We start from the raw sequence: 24,562 nt of genomic DNA, 5'->3' as shown, positions 1-24,562 counted from the left end.
AAACTTTCGTTTTCCTTCTTTAAAACAGCAGGTTGGAACTCTACATTTCGGGGACGTTTTATCTGAGTCGTGTTTGTATTCATTCTCTTGTCTTTCAAGGGATCTAGTTATTTGTTTTTTCCACCTCTTGATTCTCAAATGGCTTTGTTAGACCTGCTTTCACGGATTAACACCTGTCAGTAATTTTTTTTTCCTGTCTTGTCTCTTCAGGGCTGTGCTGTTTCTAATTTTTTGTTCCATTTTGTTATCAACTAGCTAGTTCAGTGTAATGGACTACCTTCACATAAAGTGAACATTAGTTCTGCTCCCCATGTCTACTTTTTGTTCAGTCTGGGCTCCCACATTCCAGGGTGGGTCTTCTCTCCCCAATTAAACCTTTCTGGAAACAGTCTCATAAGCACACTGGAGATGTGTTTCCATGGTTATTCTAAATCTAGCCAACTTGGCAATGAAGATTAACGTTCACATAAAAATTCCTTTAAGGATATTGAGCTGGCTTGATGGGTAAAGGTGGTTGCTGTGCAAGCCTCATGACCTGACTCAACTTAAAATTTGATTCCCAATACCCACACAGAAGAAAGGAAGAACCAATGACCCACATGTCCTCTGACCTCCAGTCACAGGCCATGCTCCTCCCTTATACACTCAAATATGTTTTGTTTTGTTGTTTTTTTTGGTTCTTTTTTTCGGAGCTGGGGACCAAACCCAGGGCCTTGCGCCTCTTAGGCAAGCGCTCTACCACTGAGCTAAATCCCCAACCCCTCAAATATGTTTTTAAAAGTACATGTGTAGGGGTTGGGGATTTAGCTCAGTGGTAGAGCGCTTGCCTAGGAAGCACAAGGCCCTGGGTTCGGTCCCCAGCTCCGAAAAAAAGAACCAAAAAAAAAAAAAAATGTGTATACATATGCACGCACACATTGTTTTTTAAAGAACAGATGGTCCCAGCACAACAAAGGCAGAAAAAGACAACAGCTCTGAGGATAAGAGCAACACTTTTATTATCCCTTTAGTGACCTTTTTCCCAAATCCTCCAAGCTCAGTCCCTCCTTCCTTCCATAACACAAAACCTCCCAAAAAACAAAGCAAGACAGCATAGGAGAGCAGGAGAAATGTTTTTATTTGAAGAGCAGTGTGGACATGAAAGACAGAAAGCAAGGAAGGGGTTCCAAGGGACCAGCACCTTTCTCAGCAACCCCTCCAGGGGGCTGCCTAGAGATGGGCTGGCAGGCCCAGGCGCAGGCCCAAACAAGGCCTGGCAATCCCTTGGGAGAGGGTGCCTGGGAAGGAGGGAGGCAGGAGGCCTGGGGTTCCCACGGAGAGAATGCAAGAAGCCGCCTGGTCTCACCGATCCATGCTGTCATCCGTAGGGCTGGAGAAACAGGTCTGTAACAGCTTTTCACAGAACTCCAGCTCCTCCTGGATCAGGGTAAAAGAAGAGTCCTGAGCACAAGGGCGAACCTGCCTCCCATACATTCAGCAGTCAGAACCTTCCCTTGTATTTCTTGGCTACCACCTTCCCACTCCGGTAGCCTGGGCTTTCCCAATGACCAATATACCAATCATGATCACCTGCCCTGCTCATGGGTTTCTGAGCACCAGACATAAGAGCTCCCAGACGAGTCTGTCTTCACATTAGCCCCATGGCTCATATATCCCTGCACTCAATACCCATAACCCATTTGTGGAAGGGAAGAACTGATGCCTACAAATTTTCCTGTGTGACCTCCACCCATGCACCATGACACACGTGTGCCCCAAACGCACTATTTAGATCTTTTTAAGCTCTATTTTTATGGGGATGGAGTAAAAAATGTTTGTGTCAGTGTATATGTACTCATACATGTACATGTGTGTGAGGACTTAGAGGGTCCCAGAAGCCAGCCATCCACCGTGTGTGTGTGTGCGCATTATGTGTTTGGGTATGAGTGCACCAGTATGCACATGGGTGTGGACACCAGAGGTTAACAAGTATCTTCCTCAACTGTTCTCCATCTCTTTCCCTTTTCTCACAAAGTAGCCTGGGTTGGCTTGGAACTCACTCTGGGTTGGCCTCATACTCACAGAGCTCCACCTGCTTCTTCTTCCCCAATGCTAGGATTGAAGGTGTATGCTAGCCTCCATCTCATTTCCCAAGACACACTTTCTCAGTGTACCTGGAATTCACTCACTCATACACATGAGTCCCAAGGGATCCCCTGTCCCTGCCTCCTGAGTGCTGAGGTCTTAACTGTGCACCTGGGGTTTGAACTCAGCTCCTCCTGCTCACACAGCAAGCAATTGACCCATGTCCCTGCCTCAAACACTTGTTCCTATAGCAGTGTCTGTAGTAGTAAGAGGCAACTTCATCAGGATTTCAAGTTTGAGACCACTTTGAGCTAACACAGTGAAAATGCAACTAGAACAATAAGAAGAGGTAATTAAATCAATGAGGCCATAAATCTATCCCCATTCCACTCAATAGAGCTGTGATGGAAGAAAAAAGAAAAGCTGTCACCAGGAGTGAGTCAAAATAAAACCCTCTTGCTGGGCACAGGGGTGTATAACCTACAATCCCAGCACTAGGCCTGGAGTGCTCTACACAGGGACCAGGCTGGCCTCTAACAACAGACATCTACCTGCCCTTGCCTCAGTGCTACCCTGTGTCTTTGTGTTTGAGAATTATATATAAGGCTTGGTCTGTTTGCCTGTAGATTGTGGGGCAAAGCTGAACTTGGAATAATTCAGCTCAGGGTCTCCTGGGAGATAAATACAAATGTGGCATGTAGGGTCCCCACATTGTCCACCTGAAACCAGGCCAGGCTGGTCTGTAGCATCCAGTGCTCTATGGGGACAGATATTAAGGTCACAGGTTCCTGGGATGAGGTCAGGATAGACAGCTGCTAAAACGTTACTACTGTCCCTCTGTAAACATCAGGTGTGTCCACAGAGACACAGATGCAATAGAAAGGGCATCGCTGGTGCACATTTGCTATGCTTAATTTTGCTAAAATCCACAGCGTTGAAGCAAAGGGTACTTCACAAAATGAATAATCAGAGCTGGCAAGATGGCCCAGCAGGTAAAAGTGCCTTCTGCCAAGCCTGATGGCCTGACTTTGATTGTTCTGTGACCTCCACACAAGCACTGTGGTACTTATACATGAACACTCCTACACACACAAATGCATCCACATACACCCCTACGAATGTAAAAAAAACAAATAATAGAGCCCGGAGAGATAGCTTGGTGGTTAAGAGCAATTGTTTTTGCTGGGAACCTGGACTCAGCTCCAAGCACTCACTGGCAGCTCACAACTACCTGTAACTTCAGCTCCAGGGGTTCCGATGCCTTCCACTAGCTTCCAAAGGCAACCCCCCCTCCCCAATACATACACATACAAACACAGACACATAAATCTTTTTAATTAAAAAAAAAATTTTAAAGGGTTGGGGATTTAGCTCAGTGGTAGAGCGCTTGCCTAGCATGGGCAAGGCCCTGAGTTCGGTCCCCAGCTCCGAAAAAAAAAAAAAAAAAAAAAAAATTTAAATAATCATCTAGATCAGGAAGAATGAATACTAAATTAACTGTGATCATTCATTACTTATCTAGTAAGTTAACCATTCTTATCTATTTAATTTATTCACCCATTTAACTGAATATTTAAGGATGTTTATTACTTTTGTGGTACATAATACCTAATCAGTTTAATTCTTCCCCACTCCCACCGTCCCCCCACTGACACAGCATGTGGTTCACAGTGTCAAATAACAGGAGAAAACACAATAGGGAGAGAAGAAAGGCAGAGACAAGCTGAGCTCCCAGGAACAGGACCCCAACCCCTACCCTCCTACCTGGTACTCCTCATGCTGCTGCAGCAGCTGGCAGCGATGACGGAGCAGTTCCTCCAGGCCCAGCTCAGGCTCCCGGCATTCTCGAACACCCTGAGGGAAGTCTGTCACAAGGCTATGGGAGGACACAGGAGCAAACCTTAAAACCTCATCTGCAATAACCTAGCCCTGCACCACTGCTTCTATGGGAGCCAAGGCCCTATAGTGAGTCTTTGGCTCCCCATCTATAAAACTGCCATCCACCTGCTTCACATCCTAGCAGTGAATGTAAGGTTTGGATGGTGCCTGCTATGATGTCTATGCTGGCTCCACCATGGTCCAATGTGTCCAACTTTTGACACTGTGACACACACATTGTTGTCAGCTGTCATCTACAAAGACCATGCTAGAGAATGATATGATTGATTGGGTTATTTTAAGAAATCTTGGTTGAGTGGTAGTGGCACTGCCTTTAATTCCAGCACTCAGGAGGCAGAGGCAGGCAGACATTTAGACAGTCTGATCTACAGAGTGAGTTCCAGAACAGACAGGGCTATACAGAGAAATTCTTTCTTGAAAAAAGCCAAAACCAAGGAAGGAAGGAAGGAAGGAAGGAAGGAAGGAAGGAAGGAAGGAAGGAAGGAAGGAAATCTTACAATGTGGGAGCTGGAGAGATTCTTCAGTGGTTAAGATCACTGGCTGCTCTTCCAGAGGACCCAGGTTCAATTCCTAGCACCCATACAGTGGGTCACACCTGTCTGTGATTTCAGTTCAGAGTTTCTGACACTCACACACAAACGTACATTCAAGGTTTTACTTTACCGATGAACATAATATAAAATGATATATATTTTAAATTATATATAATATATATTATATATATGAAATCTTACAGTGCTTTAAGTTTACAATTCTGTATTGGGCAGTGTTGTGTTTTATAAAAAGATAAGGAAAGAGAAAATGTGTTTGGTGGATGTGTAGTTAGGTATGGGGGAAGGGTACTTCCACAGGCCCATGCTGAGGCATCCCTTCCTCCTGAGGGACCAGCTACACAATCCTATAGTATAGAATAGAGTTTATTCAGGGCCTGGAGAGGGCAGTTGAGAGGGTAGTAAAGACAGAGAAAGGCAGAGAAGGAGGAGGGAAAGAGAGGGGAGGGGAGAGGCGTGGAGGCTGGCCATAAGCAGTCATAAGCACGTGGAGAGAGGTGGAGGAGAATGGGGAGAGGGGGTAGCCTCTTTTATAGTGAGTCAGGCATACCTGGCCTTTGCCAGGTAACTGTGGGGCAGAGCGTAAACGAAATGCTAACAGGCAGCATTCTGGGTACATGTGGCCTAAGGCCTGCAGGATGAAAAGGCCAAGAACACTAATTTGTTCACCCTGAGAACTGTAAGAAGGGTTTCTCCCTCCCAAGAACTGAAAAGAGATGCACTGTGTGATCCCTGCACCTCTCTGACCTACAATCTTTTTGTGTCCCACAGAGTTAGTTCCAGTGCAGGGGGGTCCCAGTATAGGAACAGACTAGTGCCTGAGCTGCTCTTTCTGTGAAAAACTCATACAAGGCCCTTTCCTCCTAGAACCCCAGCACACCTACCTGCACAGGGCTCCAAGCACATGCTCATGGAAAGGACTGTGTTCTGTCCTCACAAGGGCCACCAGCTGCTGGACCATCCCCATGGAGCAAAGGGTTCCTGGGGGAAGAGCTGTGGGAGTCAGGAAGGACGTTCCCATACCACTCCCATGTTTCCCAGATGTCTTTCTCAAGGCATCTGTTAACCTGTCAGCCAGCTCACCTTTGTGCTCAGGGTGGCCCACCAGCAGGTTCTGCAGCAGGAATGCTGACTTGACCTTGAGCTTCTGCACTTGCTGCTGCATGGCCCGCATCAGCACTGAGAATCCATCCAGGCGGAGGAACTGCAGCAATCCAGCCTCCTGCTCTCGGACAAGACCTGGAGAGAGAAGCAGAGCTCTGAGGTCCCAGTCACCATGGCCTCCATCATCACCAGAAACACCAACATGCCTATCGTGATGATCATCAGTACTATACCCATCACCACCATCGCAGTCACTACAACTATCAACACCACCCATTCACTATTATCATCAGTGCCATCACAATGAGCATCATTTCTAGCACTATCCCCAGCAGCAGCACCACAATACCATCACCATTACTAAACCCATCAACATCACTGTCACCACTGTGACCACCACCACCATTTCCATTAACCACCACCATCCCCTCTATCACCATTCCTACAGCCAGGAACAACACCCTCACCACTATATCACTATTACCGCGGAAACCAGCGTTATCATCATTACGTAATTGCTACTTCCATCCACCCAGCACCACAATCACTGTTAACAGCACTATCATCACAATCACCACTTCGACCATCAGTACTATGACCACCATGACCACTATCATCACTATCCACTGTCAGCAGCAGCAGCAGCATGACCACCACTGTCACCATCATATAGTAAGTAGTTCACCATCATAACCCATATTTCACTCTCTTAATGCATTTAACTCAGCGGTTTTTAGCATGTTTACAAGCAATGCAACCACTGCTATCACTTGACTCCAGAACATTTACATTGTGCCGGTACCCAGTGGATGACACTCCCATTCTCAGTTTGCTTCCTGCTCTGCCACCACCGATCTAGTTTCTTTCCCTATGGATTTGCCTACCTTGGATACCTCATATGAATGGACTCACACAATATGGAACCTTTGTATCTAGTCTTGTTCACTCAACTGTTTTCAAGGTCCATCCATGTTATAAATCCTGTAACTACTTCATTTCCTCTTACAATAGAGCAATACTTGATCATAGGGGATGTAACTTGTCTTTTGCTACTTGGTGGATTCTTCTTTCTTCCATCCTTCTCCGGCCCTTTTCTTTCACCCCTTCAATCCCCTAACACTGGATAAAAGAGGAAAAAAGGATAGAGAGGAAAGGAAAGAGATCCCTCAATAAAGTCAGAGATTGGAAGGGGGGCGGACAATGTTTTTGTTAGACTACTTCCTGCTGATTAAGGTGTTGAGTTCCTTGGGGCAAGATTGATCTTCAATGTCAGTATCTAATTTCTTCTTGTTTCTTCTTTGTGTCCCACTGACTACTTAACAAACCATGACCGACAGTAGCCAACAACCACCCCTGCCTCTTGGAACCCCCGAGCATTTACATATCCTCTGATAAGTTCCCGAATTACAAACATCAAACAATCACAGAAACTATCTGCAGCTGGTAAAACCACGCCCCTGTTAGAGCATGAGGCAAATCATAGCTGCTTTGGATAATCTGAAGCAGTCCCATTCCCCACAACTGGGATTAAAACGAAAACATATTCTTATAATATTTTCATGTTTTTTAGAGAAGCCAAATTTCCAAAGTTGTCGCTAGAGAAGCACACGTTTTTATGCAGTTACCTTTTACTTTTGACTTATACCTATAGGTAAGTAGGTTCCCTTGGGCTCCCATTTTATCTATTTGCTCATTCATTCAGCTGTTTACTTATTTTGGGTCTTTTTCTGTTTGTGTACATAATACGTGTATGTTTATATGTGTTCTTGTGTATACATATGCACGTGCATGTGGAACTCAGCAGTCATGTCTGATCTTGTCCAGAGTCACTGCCCACCTTGTTTATTGTGACAGGATTTCTCACTGAACCTGTAGCTTCCCCAGTCACAATAGGCTGGACAGCTAGAGACTTCCAGGGACTCCCCATTCTCTGACTCCCCTGCTCTGGGATTACAGCCCCAAGCCTCCATGCTTGGCTTGTTACATGGGTACTGGGCATCTGAACTCAGGTTGTCATGCTTGCAAGCATTTTACCAACTGAATCATTTCCCCAGACCTTATGGGTTTTTTGTTTTGGTTTGGTTTGGTTTTTTTGGTTCTTTTTTTCGGAGCTGGGGACCGAACCCAGGGTCTTGCGCTTCCTAGGCAAGCGCTCTACCACTGAGCTAAATCCCCAACCCTGAACTTATGGGTTTTAAGATGAGGTTTCATATATTTCAGTCTGGCCTCCAACTCACTCACAGCCAAAGATGACCTGAACTCTTCTTAGCCTTATTCAAAATTCAGGCATTATAGGTATGTACCACCACCACACATGGCTAAAATTCCATTTAACATACAAGGCAGCCAGGTCAGAGCATAAATGATCTTTCTTCTGAAGGCAATGAGGATTCTGAGCAGCCTCCAAATAGGGCAACAGCCAACTAGGGATGCGTCTGCAGAAAGCAAGCTCCTGAATAAGCTCAGACAGAAGTCACTGCAAGTTCAAGGCCACTAGGTACTTCACATGTACCAAGTGTGACTAAGAGCTGGGCTGTCCCCTTTCAAGTTCATTGAAATATAAAGTCCACAACCAGGAAGGCTGTAAATTTTTCCACTAAACACAACTCTGTTGTTTTAGTAAAACTATACACCAACCTTTGGAAATTCTATACCTAAACTGAGATATGCTGAGTGTAAAATGCATGCCATGGACTTCTGAGACTTAGCACGACATAAAGACACAAAGGATCTCATTTTAGTTCATATGTAGGGGCTAGAGGGATGGCTCAGCGGTTAAGCTCTTAACTCTGGGGCTGCTCTCCCAGAAGACTTGGGTTCACTTCCCAGCACTCATGCAGTAGCTCACAATCACCTGTAACTCCAATCCCAAGGGATCTCCTTCTAAAGAGTCAGGCACCTGGCTGGCCAGATGGCTCAGCGGTTAAGAGCACTGGCTGCTCTTCCACAGGTCCTGAGTTCAATTCCCAGCAACCACATGGTGGCTCACAACCATCTGTAATGGGATCCCATGCCACTTCTTGTGTGTCTGAGGATAGCGGTAGTGTACTTGTATATAATAAGTAAATCTTAAAAAAAAAAAAAAAAAGAGTCAGGCAACAGACCTACAAGTTAATTGCACAGGCATACATTCATGTAAAATACCCATGCACATAATATTACATACTCATAAAAAATAAATTTTAGGGGTTGGGGATTTGGCTCAGTGGTAGAGCACTTGCCTAGCAAGTGCAAGGCCCTGGGTTCGGTCCCCAGCTCCAGAAAAAATAAATAAATATATAAATTTTAAAAATTTAAAAAGTTGTCTATATCCACTAAGTGCTCCTATACATAATAGTTAACTCTTTTGGCTTTCTTTTTCAAAAAGATATATATATATATATATATATATATATATATATATATATATATATATATATACACATATACATATATATACATACATATATACATATATATATGCACACATATATGTATGTGTGTATATGTATATGTATACATATATGCATGCATGCATATGCATATGCTTGTGCATGTATGCATGTGAGTACATGCGCCCCCCAGAGGCCAGAAGGGAGAATCAGATGCTCTGGAGCTGGGGTCATAGGCAGTTACAAACTGCCCAATGTGGATGCTAGGAACCAAACTCATCCTCTGCAAAAGCAGTATGCTGCTTTAAAACAACGACAACAACAACAACTGAGCCATCTCTCTAGCTTCTTTGTTTTCTTTCTCAAGATAGTGACTTACTACTGTGTGTTGTTAGGCTTGCCTTAAATTCATGATTCTCCTTCACCAATCTTCTAAATGCTGAGATTACATGTGTTACCTGAACTTAATAAAACATCATTTTAGACAAAGGAAAGAGACTTAGGGCTCATTCAGCAGTTAAGAGCATTGGCTGCTCTTGCAGAGGATCCAGGTTTAGTTCCCAGCACCTACATGGTCGCTAATGACCACCTCTAACTCCAGTACCAGGAAACTGAATGACTCTTCTGGACTCTGGGAGTTGTGTTGTCGTGTGTAGTTTTTTTTTTTTGTTGTTGTTGTTGTTTTGTTTTGTTTTAGGGTTTTTCTTTTTTTTTTTTAGTTTGGTTTGGTTTTGGGTTTTTTTTTTTTGTTTGTTTGTTTGTTTGTTTGTTTGTTTGTTTTGAGATGGGGTTTCTCTATGTAGCCCTGACTGTCTAGAACTCACTCTGGAGAGCAGTCTGACCTCGAACTCATAGAGATCTGCCTGCCTCTTCCTCCCAAGTGCTGGGATGAAAGGTGTGTGCGGGCACTGCTCAGCTGTTTGTTTTTAATAGAAGACTGGTTATAGTGGTGTGCACCTGAAATCTCAGTGTTTGGAAATGAGAGGACTTCTGTTAGTCCAAATCCACCCTGGTCTACACAGCAAGTACCAAGCCAGCCAAGACTATGTAGTAAGACTCTGTCTCACAACAAAAAGAGTCCTAGCACTAATGGCAGCAGCTAATCTGCACACGCCTTTAATCCCAGCACTCCGGGGGCAGAGGCAAACAGATCTCTCAGTTTGAGACCAGCCTGATCACTGTATACAGAGTGAGTTCTAGGACAGCCAGGGCTGTTACAAAGAAACCCTATCTCAAAAATAAATAAATAAAATAAAAGATAAAAAAAAGCTGGTCATGGGGCCAGAGAGATGGCTCAATGGTTAAGAGCACTGACTGCTCTTCCAGAGGTCCTGAGTTCAATTCCCAGCAACCACATGGTGGCTCACAACCATCTGTAATGGGATCTGATGCCCTCTTCTGGTGTGTCTGAAGACAGCTACAGTGTACTTCTATATGATAAATAAATCTTAAAAAAAAAAAAAAAAAAAGCTGGTCATGGTAGCACATGTCTGTAATCCCAGAACTCAGAATTCAAGATCCATCTTCAATGACATGAGTCTGTGGCCAGCCATGGCTACCTGAGACCCTATTACAAAAACTAAAACTAGATAAGAAAAATAACAACAGTATTTCATGGGTAGGGGACATGAGGCACCACAAATTCAACTGGTAAACATAGCCTCCAAAATATGACCAGGAGGAAGGATGGTCCTTTAGCCTAGGGCTTCTCCACCTGGATATGGTAAGCATTTAGGGCTAGGCCAACTATGCTGTAGGAGGGACCATGAGCATGGCTAAATGAGGAATAGAGCCCTGACCTCAACTCAGACAACGGAAAATACTCTGGTCATTCATTGAGAGTGTCCCTAGAGGGTACCTGTCACCTTTCCACAAGGACCTTTGCTTACTTACCTCAACCTTTATTCTCATCTAGGTCATTACCACAACCCTCATTCACCTCCCGCCTTCCACGAACCCTGCCTGAGCCCCTCTGCAACAGGGGAAAGAGAATGAGATGCTACTGTTCTCAAGTGACAGCCAAGGTCATCAACACCCTCTGAACTTCTCCCTTAAAAAGGCTACACTAGGGGTTGGGGATTTAGCTCAGTGGTAGAATGACTGCCTAGCAAGCACAAGGCCCTGGGTTCGATCCTCAGCTCCAGGAAAAAAACAAAACAACAAACAAACAAACAAAAGGCTACACTTACTCTGTGCTGAAAAGCAATGAGCTGGCAAGACAGAGGAAGGCTAAGTGAACATTACTACATAAGAGACCAATCCAACACATGCTAGGTTCCAACTATATGGCTGTAGAGGTTTGAATGAAAATGTCCCCCATAGGCTTAAAGAGAGTATAACTATTAGAAGATATGGTCCTGTTTGAGGAACTGTGGATGGGCTTTGAGGTTTCAAACACTCAAGCCAGACCCAGTATCACTCTCTCTTTCTGTTATCTGTCGATCAAGATGAAGAACTCTCAGCTACCTCTCCAGCACCCAGCACCATGTCTGTCTGCATGCCAAGCTTCCCATCATGGTGATAATGAACTAAACCTCAGAACTGTAAGCCAGCTCTCATTAAACGCTTTCCTTCATAAGAGTTGCTATGGTCATATTTCTTCACAGCAATAAAAACTCTATAGAGACAGTGGCATTCCAGGAAAGTCATTGCTCAGGTTAAGGGTGTGACATCCAGGCAGGGCAGAGAGGTTCTAGGCAGTGAAACGTCTCTGTATGGTTCCATTATGATGGATACATGTCATTAGATGCCTATCCAAACCACAGAGTACACGAGCTACAGACTATAGATGAGACAGCAATGTGGTTTATCAGTTAGAGCAAATGTAACTCTGCTGGGGTGCTGATAAGGAGGGAGACTGTGTGGGCACAGGACAGAGGGTAAGAGGAATCTCTCCATACCTCCCACTCTGGTTTGCTGTAAACCTAAATCTGCTCTATGGCACAGCATGTACTCAGCCCTGGGTTTGAAACCCACCAAACTGGGCATTTTGGTGAATGCCTGTAGTTTCAGCTCTAGAGAACCTCAAGCAGGAGGCCCAGAGGTCAAGGTCATCCTTAGCTACAGAGCCAGTTTAGGGCTAGGCTAGACCTTGTAAAACTGCGACATACAAACAATGATGACTTAGTGGTAAAGCGAGTTTGCTGTTCTTTCAGAAGACCTGAGTTCAATCCTCAGAACCTACAGCAGGCAATTCACAACCACCTGTAACTACAGCTCCAGGGGGTCTGATACTCTCTTCTGAACACTAAGGTACCTGTTCTCCCAAGTACATGTACACATACACATATAATTAAAACCAAAACAGGAAGATCATTGCAAGTTTGAGGCCTGCCTGGGCTATATCAGGTTACAAACCAGGTTACACTGGATTACAGTAAGACTCTGTCTCAAAAAACAATGGGCCACCAAGATGGCTCAGTAGGTAAAGGCACCTGCCATCAAGTCTGATAACCTCAATTCAATCCCCAGGAACCCATTGTTAGAAGGTGAGAACCAACTCCCACAAGTTGCCTTTAGACCACCACACTTATACTATGGGCACACATGCCCATGCAAATGTAAAAAATATGTGGTAGCACACACTTGTAATCCCAGTAGGAGGTAGGGGGATCATGAGGCCTTAGCTACATAGCAAGTCTGAGGCCAGCCTGGAATACACAGGACCCTGTATGAAAAAGAGAAGAGACAAGACTACTAAGACAGCTCAGAGTGTAAAAGCAGTCTGCAGTACAAGGCTGACCTGGAGATCCTCAGGTCCCTCATTAAGGTAAAAAAGGAAAGCTGATGCCACAATTGTCCTTTAGCCACCACATATGTATGTCAATGGCACTCACTGCCCCCTCTCCTAAGGCAGTGGTAGCACACATCTTTGACCACAGCACTCTGGAGTCAGAAGCAAGAGAATCTCTGAGTTCAAGGCCTGCCTAGCCTACAGAGCAAGGGTTACACAGAGAAACCCATCTAGAGCGCCCGGTGGGAGGAGAAAAAGCAGCAGCAGAAGCAGGGATCACACCAACAGGAGATGCATGTATGTCTCCCTATCCTTCCCTATCCCTTCCCCCACCCTAGGCCTGCGCACACTTGACTCCAAGTGACCCATCTCTGAGTCTTTCTGAAACCCTTTCTCTGTGCAAACAAAGAACCACTTACAAAAGTGAAGTGACTGGGCAACCAAGTCTGTGTCCTCACAAGAGAGGAGTAGGAATACAGTAATGTCCCTGCCTTAAGCAGTACGAACCCATGTGACTAAGCCCTACCGGTTCCTAGCACAGAGTCCTGGAAAGCAGCCACATAACACCATACTATAAAGCTACCCAAGGAAGGGCAGACACCACTTGACTGTGCACTCTAAAGTGATTATGCAAACTCTACTTCAGAGTAAAATGGCAGTGTTGTTTTGTAGCTCCCCCAATGCACTGGAGAATCCACCATGCCACGGGGCCACTCAAGCAACCTGAGTCTTCTTGCCTCAAATGCTTCCTTCAGCAGCAGGCAACCTAACAGACACACAGCCAACACCAGAGGATGCATGTGGGCTCAAAGGCAGTATTACTGCTATGGTCCACTGCCTGGTCAGGGCCTCATAAAGGGCAAAAATCAAAACCTACGTAAGTGGACTGCTCTTGAGCCCTGACTCCCAAAAATGGTAAAAGATGACAGTCACTAGTGTGTAAAGAAGAAAGAGGACCAAAGCAGTCCAAGATCAGCTGGGCAGAACCATCCAAATGGTCTGTTACCAGGTACCTGCAAATGAGCAGAGGAAGAGAGGCTTTGCACAAGTCTGTATATTACATACACACAGAGACAGATTTACAGAAACATGTAAGTACCATGTACAAGGGGACCAGGTGGTCTGGGACAGGGGACTTTTCTTTCTTTTTTTAAGATTTATTTATTTTATGTGTATGAGTACACTGTTACTCTCTTCAGACACACCAGAAGAGGGCATCGGATCTCATTACAGATGGCTATGAGCCACCATGTGGTTCCTGGGAATTGAACTTAGGACCTCTGAAAGAGCAGTCAGTCCTCTTAACCTCCGAGCCATTCTTCAGCTCCGACAGGGGCTTTTCATTACATAATCTATGTACCTGACAGACTCTGAGCAATATAACTTTTTAGATTTCTGCTTTGTCTTCATTTTCTTTCCCCCTTTCCCTTCCCTACCTCCTTCTGCTTCCTCTTTCCTCAGACTAACTTTGAACTCACTATATACACAGGATGACATACACAAGGATGACCCTGAACTTCTGATCCTCCCCCTCCACCCTTCACCTCCCAAAAGCTGATAAAGTCACAGGCATACACAACACTCCTTTAGGTGGCTTTGGGTGTTACTTGGGGTCAAACCCAGGGATTCCTGAGAGCCAGCAAGCACTCTACAAACTGAGCTACATCCCCAGCTGTCTATCATTAGCCTTGAACCTTCAAAATGTAGCCCAAGACAACCTCAAAAAAAAATTTTTTTTTTTGAGACAGGGTAGACTAGGCTGACTCCAAACTCAGAGATTCACCTGCATCTGTCTCCCCAGTACTGGAACTAAAAGCATTAGACAGCTGACCTCAAATTTCCAGGCATCCTCCAGATCAGATCCCAAAGGTTGAATCACAGATGTGTCCCAACATTCTCAGTACCCTGTATTCTGAATACTATAGAATGTCTTCATTGGAGGCACAGGATGTTTAAGACACATTCTCCCTGTAGACCCTAGGGTGTCCTACAACTCACAGAAACCCTCCTGCCTCAGCTTCCCATTTACCAGAATTATAGGTGAGTAATCATGTCCACCTTATTTAATGTCTAAAAAGCGATTGGAACTGGATAGGCTGGAGACACAGCTCGGTAGTTAAGAGTACTTACTACTTCCAGAAGACCCAAATTCAGTTCCCAGCACCCCACCAAGTGGTTCCCAACCACCTATACCTCCAGACCCAGGGAATCCAATGCTTCCCTGTGGCACTCATGTGGGCACACACAGAAACAAACACATATACACACAACTAAAAATAATTTTAAAATAGATTCTAAAAAAAATTAATAGAGGCTGAAAAGATGGCTCAGCCGTTAAAAGCACTTATTGCTCTCACTGAGAGAACCTGGATTCAGCTCAGAGCCACCTGTAACTTGAGTTCAAGGAGAAGGAAGCACTACACACACACACACACACACACACACACACACACACACGCACGAAGGCAAAAAAAAAAACTCATGCACATACACATAAAGAAAAAAAAATACAAGTGAAGCTTTGCAGTTCCCTATGTAGCTCCAGATCGAACTGTAGCAGATGTAGGGCACAAAGTCCTTTTCCCTACCCTAGGGCTAGGGTATCCTGAGTCTGTCTCTTCATGTTCCTAATTTGGGCATTACTTTCCAGAGGCTGCCCTGCTCCAGACTTCCTTCATGCCTCAGATTCAAATCTTTTCCCCCTGTTGAAAGGCCTCTCCTACCCAAGCCTTCCGTGTTTTTCCTGCCAGCCTCTATGCCCCAGTAGCATCTGCCCATCTGCTGAGAACAAGCACATGGAGACCATGGCTCAAGACGCAGGGGAGGGCAAACGAAGGAGGATGTGGGTTAGAGGCCCCTCCTACACACCTCGTTTCTCTTTTTCTGCCTTTCCCCCTCTCCTTGTCTCCTCCCTCCACAGTCTAGCTTTGTAACTCTCTTGGACCTCAAACTCATGCCAATCTTGCCGAATCTTGGAATTATAAGTGTGGGCCGCTTTATATATCCCATTTCAATCCCAATGTGTAACTTCTAGAGCAAAGGAACAGTCAGACTAGGGATGCATATCAGTTGGTAGTAATAGGATGTTTTCCTGGCATTCACAAAACCCTGGGTTCAATTCTCAGCAGCTCAAGAACCATGCACGGTGGTGCATGCCTATATTCCCAGAGCTCTGGAAAGATACAAGCAGGAAGATGAGAAATCAAAGGTCATCTTGTGGTACAGAGAGAGTTCAAGAGTTCAACCTGGTCTATATGAGATCCTGTCTGAAAAATGGAAGGGAGCCAAAGGTGGTGGTACACACCTTCAATTCCAACACCTGAACGCAGAAGCAGACTCCCTAAGCTCAGTGCTAGGTAGTTCTAGGACAGCGAGGCTAAACCAAGAAAACCTGTCTTGGGGCTGGGGATTTAGCTCAGTGGTAGAGCGCTTACCTAGGAAGCGCAAGGCCCTGGGTTCGGTCCCCAGCTCCGAAAAAAAGAACCAAAAAAAAAAAAAAAAAAAACCTGTCTTAAAAAAAGAAAAGAAAGGGTTGGGGTTTTAGCTCAGTGATAGAGCACTTGCCTAGCAAGCGCAAGGCCCGGGTTCGTTCCCCAACTCCGGAAAAAAAAAAAAAAAAAAAGAAAAGAAAAGAAGAAAGAAAGAAAGGGAAACAGCTGACCTTGCAGAGATGAACAAGGAGTCCCCATATGTCCTTGCAAACCCACCCCCAGGTACATACCCCAAGACTGTTCCCCTGCTCACAGCAGCAGAACAGCCAAAAGGCTGAGACAACCCAGACTCCTACTGGCAGATGAGCAGATAAACAAAATGTCTTTGTTAAAGCAAAGGAATGTCATTCAGCCATAAAAAGGAATGAAGTACTGACGCATGCCACAACAAGGATGAACACTACACTCTGTGAAAGAATCCAGAAGCAAAAGGCCATGTGAGGCACACCGTTCAGTTTACAGGAGATGTCATGAACAGGCAAATCCTCAGACACATTAAACAAGAACCTGCAAGAGCTGGGCTCAGTGGGCTATGGGGAGGGACTAAAGCATGCCTACAGAGCCCAGCTAGAAGTGATGAATGTTATAAAGTTGACAGGGGGTACTACACCGTACACTCTACAAGGATGGATTTAGCTGGGCCTCATGGCATAGGCCTACTTGAATATGGATGCAAGAAGATGACAAGTTTAAGGTTTGCTTGGGCTGTAGAGTGAGTTCAAGGCCAACCTAGGAAACTTAACAAGATCCTGCCCTCAAAACAAAAAGGTAAAGAGAACTGGGGACATGTTTCTGGGTACTTGTTTACCATATACAAAGCCCTGGGTTTGATCTGCAGAACCCCATAACTAAACGTGGTGATACATGTTTGTAATCCCAGCACTTGAGAAATGGTGGCAGGAGAATCTGAAGCATATGACTGTAGGGGAGAGACTACAGGACTCCACCCTTCCCTTTGATATTCTAGCCCAACTTCTGCTGGGGAAGGGAGTAGGAAGAACCATAGTCCTCAGTGCTGGAGTCACTGGTAAGTTGCCCTTGCTCTGGCAAACAAGCACCTACCTGATGAAACCAACCCTACTTAAATGCAGTGGATCACAAAAGCAAAACGACACAAGAGACTTGAAAGTAGGAGGGAGACTTGTTGGCAGAAAATCTCTGTGAGTTCAATGTAAGCCTGGTCTATAGCTAGTTACTAGCCAGTCAGAACTACATAGTGATAACCTGTTTCAAAAAAAAAAAAAAAATGAGAGAGAGAGAGAGAGAGAGAGAGAGAGAGAGAGAGAGAGAGAAAGAGAGAGAGAATATTTTATGGTCATTGGCAGCTACAAAGAGTTCCAGCCTCGTCCACATGACACATTGCCTCTTAAAAACAAAAACAAAAAAGCAATATATATATAATTTATATTATATAATATTACATACAATATTATATAATATATAATTGTATATGTTTAATACACACACACACACACACACACACACACAAAATATCATAAAGGTATTTGCTACCAGCCTGAGGACCTGAATGGTGAAAGGAGCTACATACACAAAATATATAAATTACAAAAGTAAACCGAAAACCGACATAAGTGCCCCATGCCCCAACAGGAATTTTTCTCTGTCTTCAAGCTGGCACCGAAATCTGCGCTACATTTCTGCCCATGCCTTGGCTTCCCTGCTTCATAGCTGTGAGGACAGACAGCATCCACACAGAGCCACCACGGTACTCACTGAGGACTCTGCCCTGTCGGAAGTGCTGGTTGTTATAACTGGGCAGTGCTCTTGTGTCTCCAGTTGGTGGACACCACAAACAGAGCTCAGCATTGGACAGCATATAGGATATCCCCAAGACAGAAAATGAACTGAGCCCAAACATGAACAAGCTCAAGCTGGAACACAAGGTCATCTATCACCACTATCAAGGTAGAGTTAGTATCTGGTTCTGACTTCCCTACTGTGGCTCCTGCACCTCACAAAGAGTCCTAACAAGAATACAGATCAAAAATATAAATGAGGTATCCCAACCTTTTCTCCCCTGTGGACCCAGCAAGTCCCACCCCTATGGTCAACACTGGCCCCAGAACCTCCCCGTCTGATCTTGGGACACTCACAGGAGATGGCGAAGAGAGCCTTGACTCGTACCGTGTCGCAGGAGTCCCGGTCGAGCAGCCGAAGTAGCTTACGCAGGGCACCCAAGCCCAACACCTGCTCCTGGATGGCTGCAACATTCTGACTGCACGTGCCGATGAGCTGTGCTGCCCTCCAACGCAGCCCTGCAGCTCCTGCCTCCAGGTATCGACCCACCAGCAGGTGCATGCCTGACAGCTGGCAGAAATCTATGGGCAGGAGGAGAAAACTGTCAAAGCCCCCAATTCAAAGGTTGACCTCTCATTCCTCAGAATTGAGACAAGGTGTGAGACAGACAGAGTGTGAGAGGAAAGGCTGATGAAAGGGTGTGGGGCTCACTCGAGGATGATGAAAAGATATGGAAGTGAGGCAGGTCTGGAGCTAAGGCTATACAGCTCAGGTGGTAGAGTGCTTGCCTAGCCTTCACAGAGCCCTGGGTTTGAGTCTCAGCACCACATACAACAGGCATAGTGGTACAGTAGCACTAAGGAGGAAGCAGTAAGGTCATCCTCAGTTGCATAGGAAATATAAGGCCTTCCTGACTTACAGATTGGGAGAAACTGGGGGTACATGCCTATAATCCCAGGTACCCAGAAAGCTGAGATAGAGTAGGGTATACTAGTACACTCCTTTAATCCTAGCACTTGGGAGACAGAGGCAGGTGGATCTCTGTCTGTTCGAAGACAGACAGGTCTATGTAGTAAGTTCCAGGGCAGACAGCTGCATAGTGAAACAGTCTTAAAAAAAAAAAAAATCGAGACAGGAGGATTAAAAGTTCTGCATGGGCTTCATAGGGAATTCAAGGTCAGTCTCAGCAACTTTCTAAGATCTTGCCTCAAAGTGCAAAATGCAAAGAGGGCTAACAATCTACAGTAGGCTTCTCTGACATGTTTGAGGTCCTCAATTCTATCCCGAGTACCATACACAAGAAGTTCTGAAACCTGGAGGTGATATTGCAGAATACTGAAAATGTTCTGAATGCTGCCCAGTGTGCAGGCACAGGCCTGTAATTTCAGCACTTAGAAGGTATAAACAGGAGAACAGCCATAAATTCATCGTCAGCTAGGATGTTATAGACAGTCTCAAAAATAAAAAACAAACAAACAAACAAACAAATAAATAAATAAAGGATGGGCAGTAGTGGTGTATGACTTTACTCCCAGCCTCAGAAGCAAGTGGGATCTGACTTCCAGGCCAGCCTGGTCTACAGAGTAAGTTCCAGGACAGCCAGATACACAGAGAAACCCTGTCTCACAAAACCAACATCCCTCCCCAAAAAAGTAAAACAATAAATAAATAAAATAGATGAATGCTACAGAATTATAAACTTGAAACAGTTACTTCTGTTTTGTGACTTTTTTTTTAGATTTATTTATTTTATGTATGTGCATACACTGTTGCTGTCTTCAGATATACCATTGGATCCCATTACAGATGGTTGTGAGCCACCATGTGGTTGCTGGGAACTGAACTCAGGACCTCTGGAAGAGCAGTCAGTGCTCTTAACCTCTGAGCCTTCTCTCCAGCCTGTTTTGTGACTTTTAATATTTACATATTTATTTCTTCAGTATGTATGTAGGTATGCACGTCATGTATGATTATAAAGGTCAAGCCTCTGGGAGGTGTTTCTCTCCTTCCACCACGTGAGTTACCAGAATTGAACTCAGATCACTGGGTGGCAATACTGAACCATCTCACTGGCCCACTGTGATTTATTTACCTTGATAACTAAATGAGGTTTAAAAACTAGGCCTGGTGATAAACACCTGTAATCCCAACACTGGGGTAGTAGAGGAAAGATCAGGAGTTCAAAGCCAACCCCAATTACAAAGCAAATATGAGGGTAGCCTGGGCTGCCTGAGAATTTGTCTCAACAATAACAAAAGGAATATTGGGCTTGAGGAATGGCTCAGTGGTTAAGAACACTTGCTGTTCTTGCAGAGGATCGATGTTCAGTTACCAACACCCACATACAGGCAGACTGCAACTGCCTGTAACTCCAGTTCCAGGGGATCCAAAGCTCTCCTCTAGCCTTTGAGGGCACCAGATATGCACATGGTACACATACATACATACATGCGGGCACTCACACAGAAACATAAAATGCCTTTAATCCCAGCTTTCAGAAGGCAGAGGCAGGTGGATATCTACGGGTTTGAGACCAGCCTAATATGTATACATAGTGAGTTCCAGGCCAACAAGAGAAACACAATGAGACCCTGTCTCAAAAAAGAAAAAAGAAGGGGAGGGGGAGTGGCTGGAAAGATGGTCCTGTGGTTAAGAGCATCAACTGCTCTTCCAGAGGTCCTGAGTTCAATTCCTATCAACCACATGGTGGCTCACAACCATCTGTAATGGGATCCAATGCCCTCTTCTGGTGTGTTTGAAGACAGTGACAGTGTACTCGTATAAATAAATCTTTAAAAAAAAAAAAGAAAGAAAGAAAGCTGTTTGGGATAGCAAATGCCGGGGTTGGGGATTTAGCTCAGCGGTAGAGCGCTTGCCTAGGAAGCGCAAGGCCCTGGGTTCGATCCCCAGCTCCGAAAAAAAACAAAAAAAAAACCAAAAAAAAAAAAAAAAAAGAGTTCAAGGTTATCCCCAACTACAAACGACCTTGGAGGTAACCTAGGCTACATAAAATCCTGAAACAAAAAGCAAATGCCTTTAATCCTAGTACCTGAGAGGCAGAGGCAAGTAAAATATCTGTGAATTTAAGACCATCCTGGCCTACAGAGCTCAAGCCAGCTAGGTCTACAAAGTGAGATATTGACTCATTTAAAAATAAATAAATAGGGCTGGAGAGATGGCTTAGTGGTTAAGAGCACCAACTGTTCTTCCAGAGGTCCTGAGTTCAATTCCCAGCAACCACATGGTGGCTCACAACCATCTGTAATGAGATCCGATGCCCTCTTCTGGTGTGTCTGAAGACAGCTACAGTGTACTTATATATAATAAATGAATAAATAAATAAATAAATCCATATATATGGATATATAACTGTGACCTGTGACCTACAGAATACACCTTGACCCTGGATACTGCAATACCATTGCCTACCCTAGACCCACACATGTCCAGCCCACTCTTCTTTAACAGGGGGATGTCTATGTGTTCTGACCACAACAGCACCATGGTACCTCCACCTTTGCACTAGCTATTCCTACTGCCTGGAATGCTTTTTGGACTCCATGATACCCCATGACATACCCTCACTCAGAGACATCTGATCAAACACTCTACCTCAAGGCTGTCCCACATTACCACTCCACCCTAAACCACCTCCCTTCCCACCCTTGAGAAAGCAGCAAGCAAATTAGGGGGTGAATATCAGTCCCAGGACTCATTAGAAAGTAGCAAACAAACTTGTCACCATAGGGATTTGGTGGGATATGAGGAGGGCTTTGTTCCTGTGCTAACGAAAGGGAAAGGCCAGGAGGAGCCAGTGGTTCAGTCCAGGAGAGCAGGGACAAGCGCTGAGCCACACAGGATGTGGGACACTGGTGAGAGCTGGGGGAGGGGGGTACCTGCCGCATTGTCCATGTTCTCGCACAGGTCTGCCAGCAGCTCTAGTGCCCCTTCACGCTCCTGCTGGTCAGTGGCCAGTTCAGCTTCACCAGCAGTTGGGGGTGTGGCCTGGGACAAGACCCGGAGGCAGTTCTTCATCTGCTCTACCTCTTCCCGCTGGCCTCGGAAGGCAGCTGACATGGCTTCCTGCAGCCATTGGCGTCTCTAGGGAAGAAGGGAGAAGGGTGGGGAGAGAAGTCGTCTCTCAGTGATTGCCTAGGGAGTGACACTAACAGGGACAGCCAAATGCCAGGGCTGATGGCTCTTTCCATCAACAAGTATCTAGGAAGCACAGAATCTCTCATTCTATAGTGCAATCAGGCTTCCAACTCACAGCCATCTTCCTGTCTCAGACTCCCAAGTGCTGGGGTTAACAAGCATGAGCCACCATGCCCAGATGGTTACAGTTTTAGTCATAACTTCTTTTCTAGGTACTAGGGAGTCAATCCTGAGACGGACTGGTTACAGAAAAGAAAAGTATTGTTCAGGGTGTGTGCGTGGTAAACACAGAGAAGCTAGAGGTAAAAAAAAAAAAAATACAACATGTAATGTGACATGATATGGCAGTATGACAAGCTCTGTATGGTAAGATGAAGACAACGGAGGATCATGAGCGTGGAGGTTGTGACAAATGTCCTGAGAACTACATGCAGTTTGAAAAGCATCCCTGGCCTGTACTTGCCACCACCACGTTAGGACAAGACCTGCTCTCTAGCCATGCCAACTATTGTCTGGAGAACTAAAACAAACAAACAAAAACCAGAAAGGGTAGAGAATGAGGAGAAATCAGCAAATGGCACGAGAACAAGACAAGGGAGCCCAGAGGAAGATCAGACACTATACTGTCCCCAAAAGGGAGCTTCAAGACTGAAATGGCTAGCATAGCACACACCTGTAAGCCCAGGATTTAGGAGGTGTGGGGGAAGGGCACAGGAAGGTGGGAAGGGTAAGGTCATTTAGGCTAGCCTGGTCTGTATGAGACACAATCTCTTTTTTTTTTTTTTTTTTTTTTTTTTTTGGTTCTTTTTTTCGGAGCTGGGGACCGAACCCAGGGCCTTGCGCTTCCTAGGTAAGCGCTCTACCACTGAGCTAAATCCCCAGCGAGACACAATCTCAAAACAGGAAAGAAAAGGGGAAGAGGCTGTAAGGCTTTGAAATCACACTCCAGGATAAATATCTCATTGCTCTGTGCCCGTTTCCTTCTTGTGTCATAAAGATTTAATGATACAACTTGTATAAATGTTTCTATAACTTAACTGAGTTACTGTAATACTCTATGTATCATAAATGTCAGCTAAAAAGAAATTACATGTAAAATTCCTATCAACCTTCAAGACAATTCTGTCAGGTTTGATTATGGCTATTCCATAAATTAAAAAAAAAAAAAAATCAGAGACAGAGAAAGGATATGACTTGCCCAACCAAGGTCATGGTTGGCAACTGGCCATGCCCAACTATACAGTATACTGTGTACTGGTCAGTAAAAACTAGAACATCAAAACTGCCTGATAGGGGTTGGGGATTTAGCTCAGTGGTACAGCGCTTGCCTAGCAAGCGCAAGGCTCTAGGTTCAGTCCCCAGCTCCGGAAAAAAAAAACTGCCTGATGAAACACTATCATTGCTATTATTATCACCATCAATTAAAAAAATGATGAAAACTTTAGGATTGTAAACTTTAGGATTGGAAAGTATACCCAAGGTCATACTTGTGAGGACAAGGCTGAATCTAGTTCTACCTGGGTCCAGAAAACCCAGACTGATCCTGCCTCCCAGTAAAAGGCTGTGTTCAGACACTTCACAGCTGACCTTCAGCCTACCATGATGCCACATTTAGACTCTTGCTCACACCCAGGAAGACAACAGCTTCTAATTCACTTAACCACTCTTCCTAAGACACTAATATCCCCAGGACTCTCATCCAAGGTTCTTAGGTTCTCATACTTTACCTCCTCGCTCATGGGTTCTGGAGGAGGGTCTGGTTCCTCAGAGCCCGCAGTAATAGCCATCTGCAGCAGGCCTTGGAGGTTCCGTGGAAGGCGAGGGTTGCCTGAGCCCCCCGCCGAGGAGCCACTGCTCCCTGACGAGCAACCCTGGGAGGCCGGAGGCAGTGCGAGGGGGAGGCGACTGCCCCCTGAGCCTTTGTCTGCCATGGACTGTCTGTGAAGGAAGAATGTGTTGAAAAGAAATTGATGGTCACCGGTGAGGCAGCTCTGGCGTCGGGATGGGTCGATTCCTTAAGGTCTGCTGAAAAGGTGGAGTTTTGAAGGTGTTAGGAGTCTCCTCCTGATCCCAAAGCATTCTGGCTGCAACCACCTTAACCATAGCCCCCTTTCCTTCCTTCATACCAACAGGACCCTTCCCCAAATCCGACGTCCCTCCTTACTCCCTAGCAACAGGCCCCACCCACTCCCTGGCAACGAGCTCCCCCAAGCTCCCCAGCTTGCGTCCTTGTCTCTTAGCAACCCCACTGCCCCGCCTCCGTGGCAACAAGTCTTCCCTCAGTCTCCTTAGCAACAAGTCTCCTTCCTTGCCTTTGAAGAGGGGCGCCCCAGTGGGGCTGATCTCACCTTGCCCGGTCTAGAGCGGCCACCACGCCTAAAGACAGACTCGCCTGCACCTGACTCTGTTGGACGCCGCCATCTTTGCCGGAAATAC

The 24,562-nt window shown here is 45.4% G+C and overlaps 1 protein-coding gene across 3 annotated transcripts; it reads right to left on the bottom strand.

Annotated features, from left to right (window-relative positions):
* Positions 1–1,098: 1,098 nt before the first annotated feature.
* Positions 1,099–24,562, bottom strand: Hspbp1 (HSPA (Hsp70) binding protein 1). 3 transcript variants are annotated; one of them, XM_087617367.1, is made up of 8 exons: positions 24,475–24,562; positions 23,854–24,148; positions 21,868–22,072; positions 18,328–18,552; positions 5,598–5,753; positions 5,399–5,495; positions 3,829–3,940; positions 1,099–1,416 (listed from the first exon to the last, which is right to left on the bottom strand). In XM_087617367.1, the coding sequence occupies exons 2-8, from the start codon at positions 24,055–24,057 to the stop codon at positions 1,342–1,344; spliced, it is 1,074 nt and encodes a 357-aa protein (XP_087473493.1). In that variant the 5' UTR covers positions 24,058–24,148; positions 24,475–24,562; the 3' UTR covers positions 1,099–1,341.

This window comes from Rattus norvegicus, chromosome 1 (assembly GCF_021556685.1).
Source record: "Rattus norvegicus strain SHRSP/BbbUtx chromosome 1, alternate assembly SHRSP_T2T, whole genome shotgun sequence".
Lineage (NCBI taxonomy): Eukaryota > Metazoa > Chordata > Mammalia > Rodentia > Muridae > Rattus > Rattus norvegicus.
Note: the sequence above shows the minus strand (reverse complement) of the source record. Positions and strands in the feature narration are given on the sequence as shown.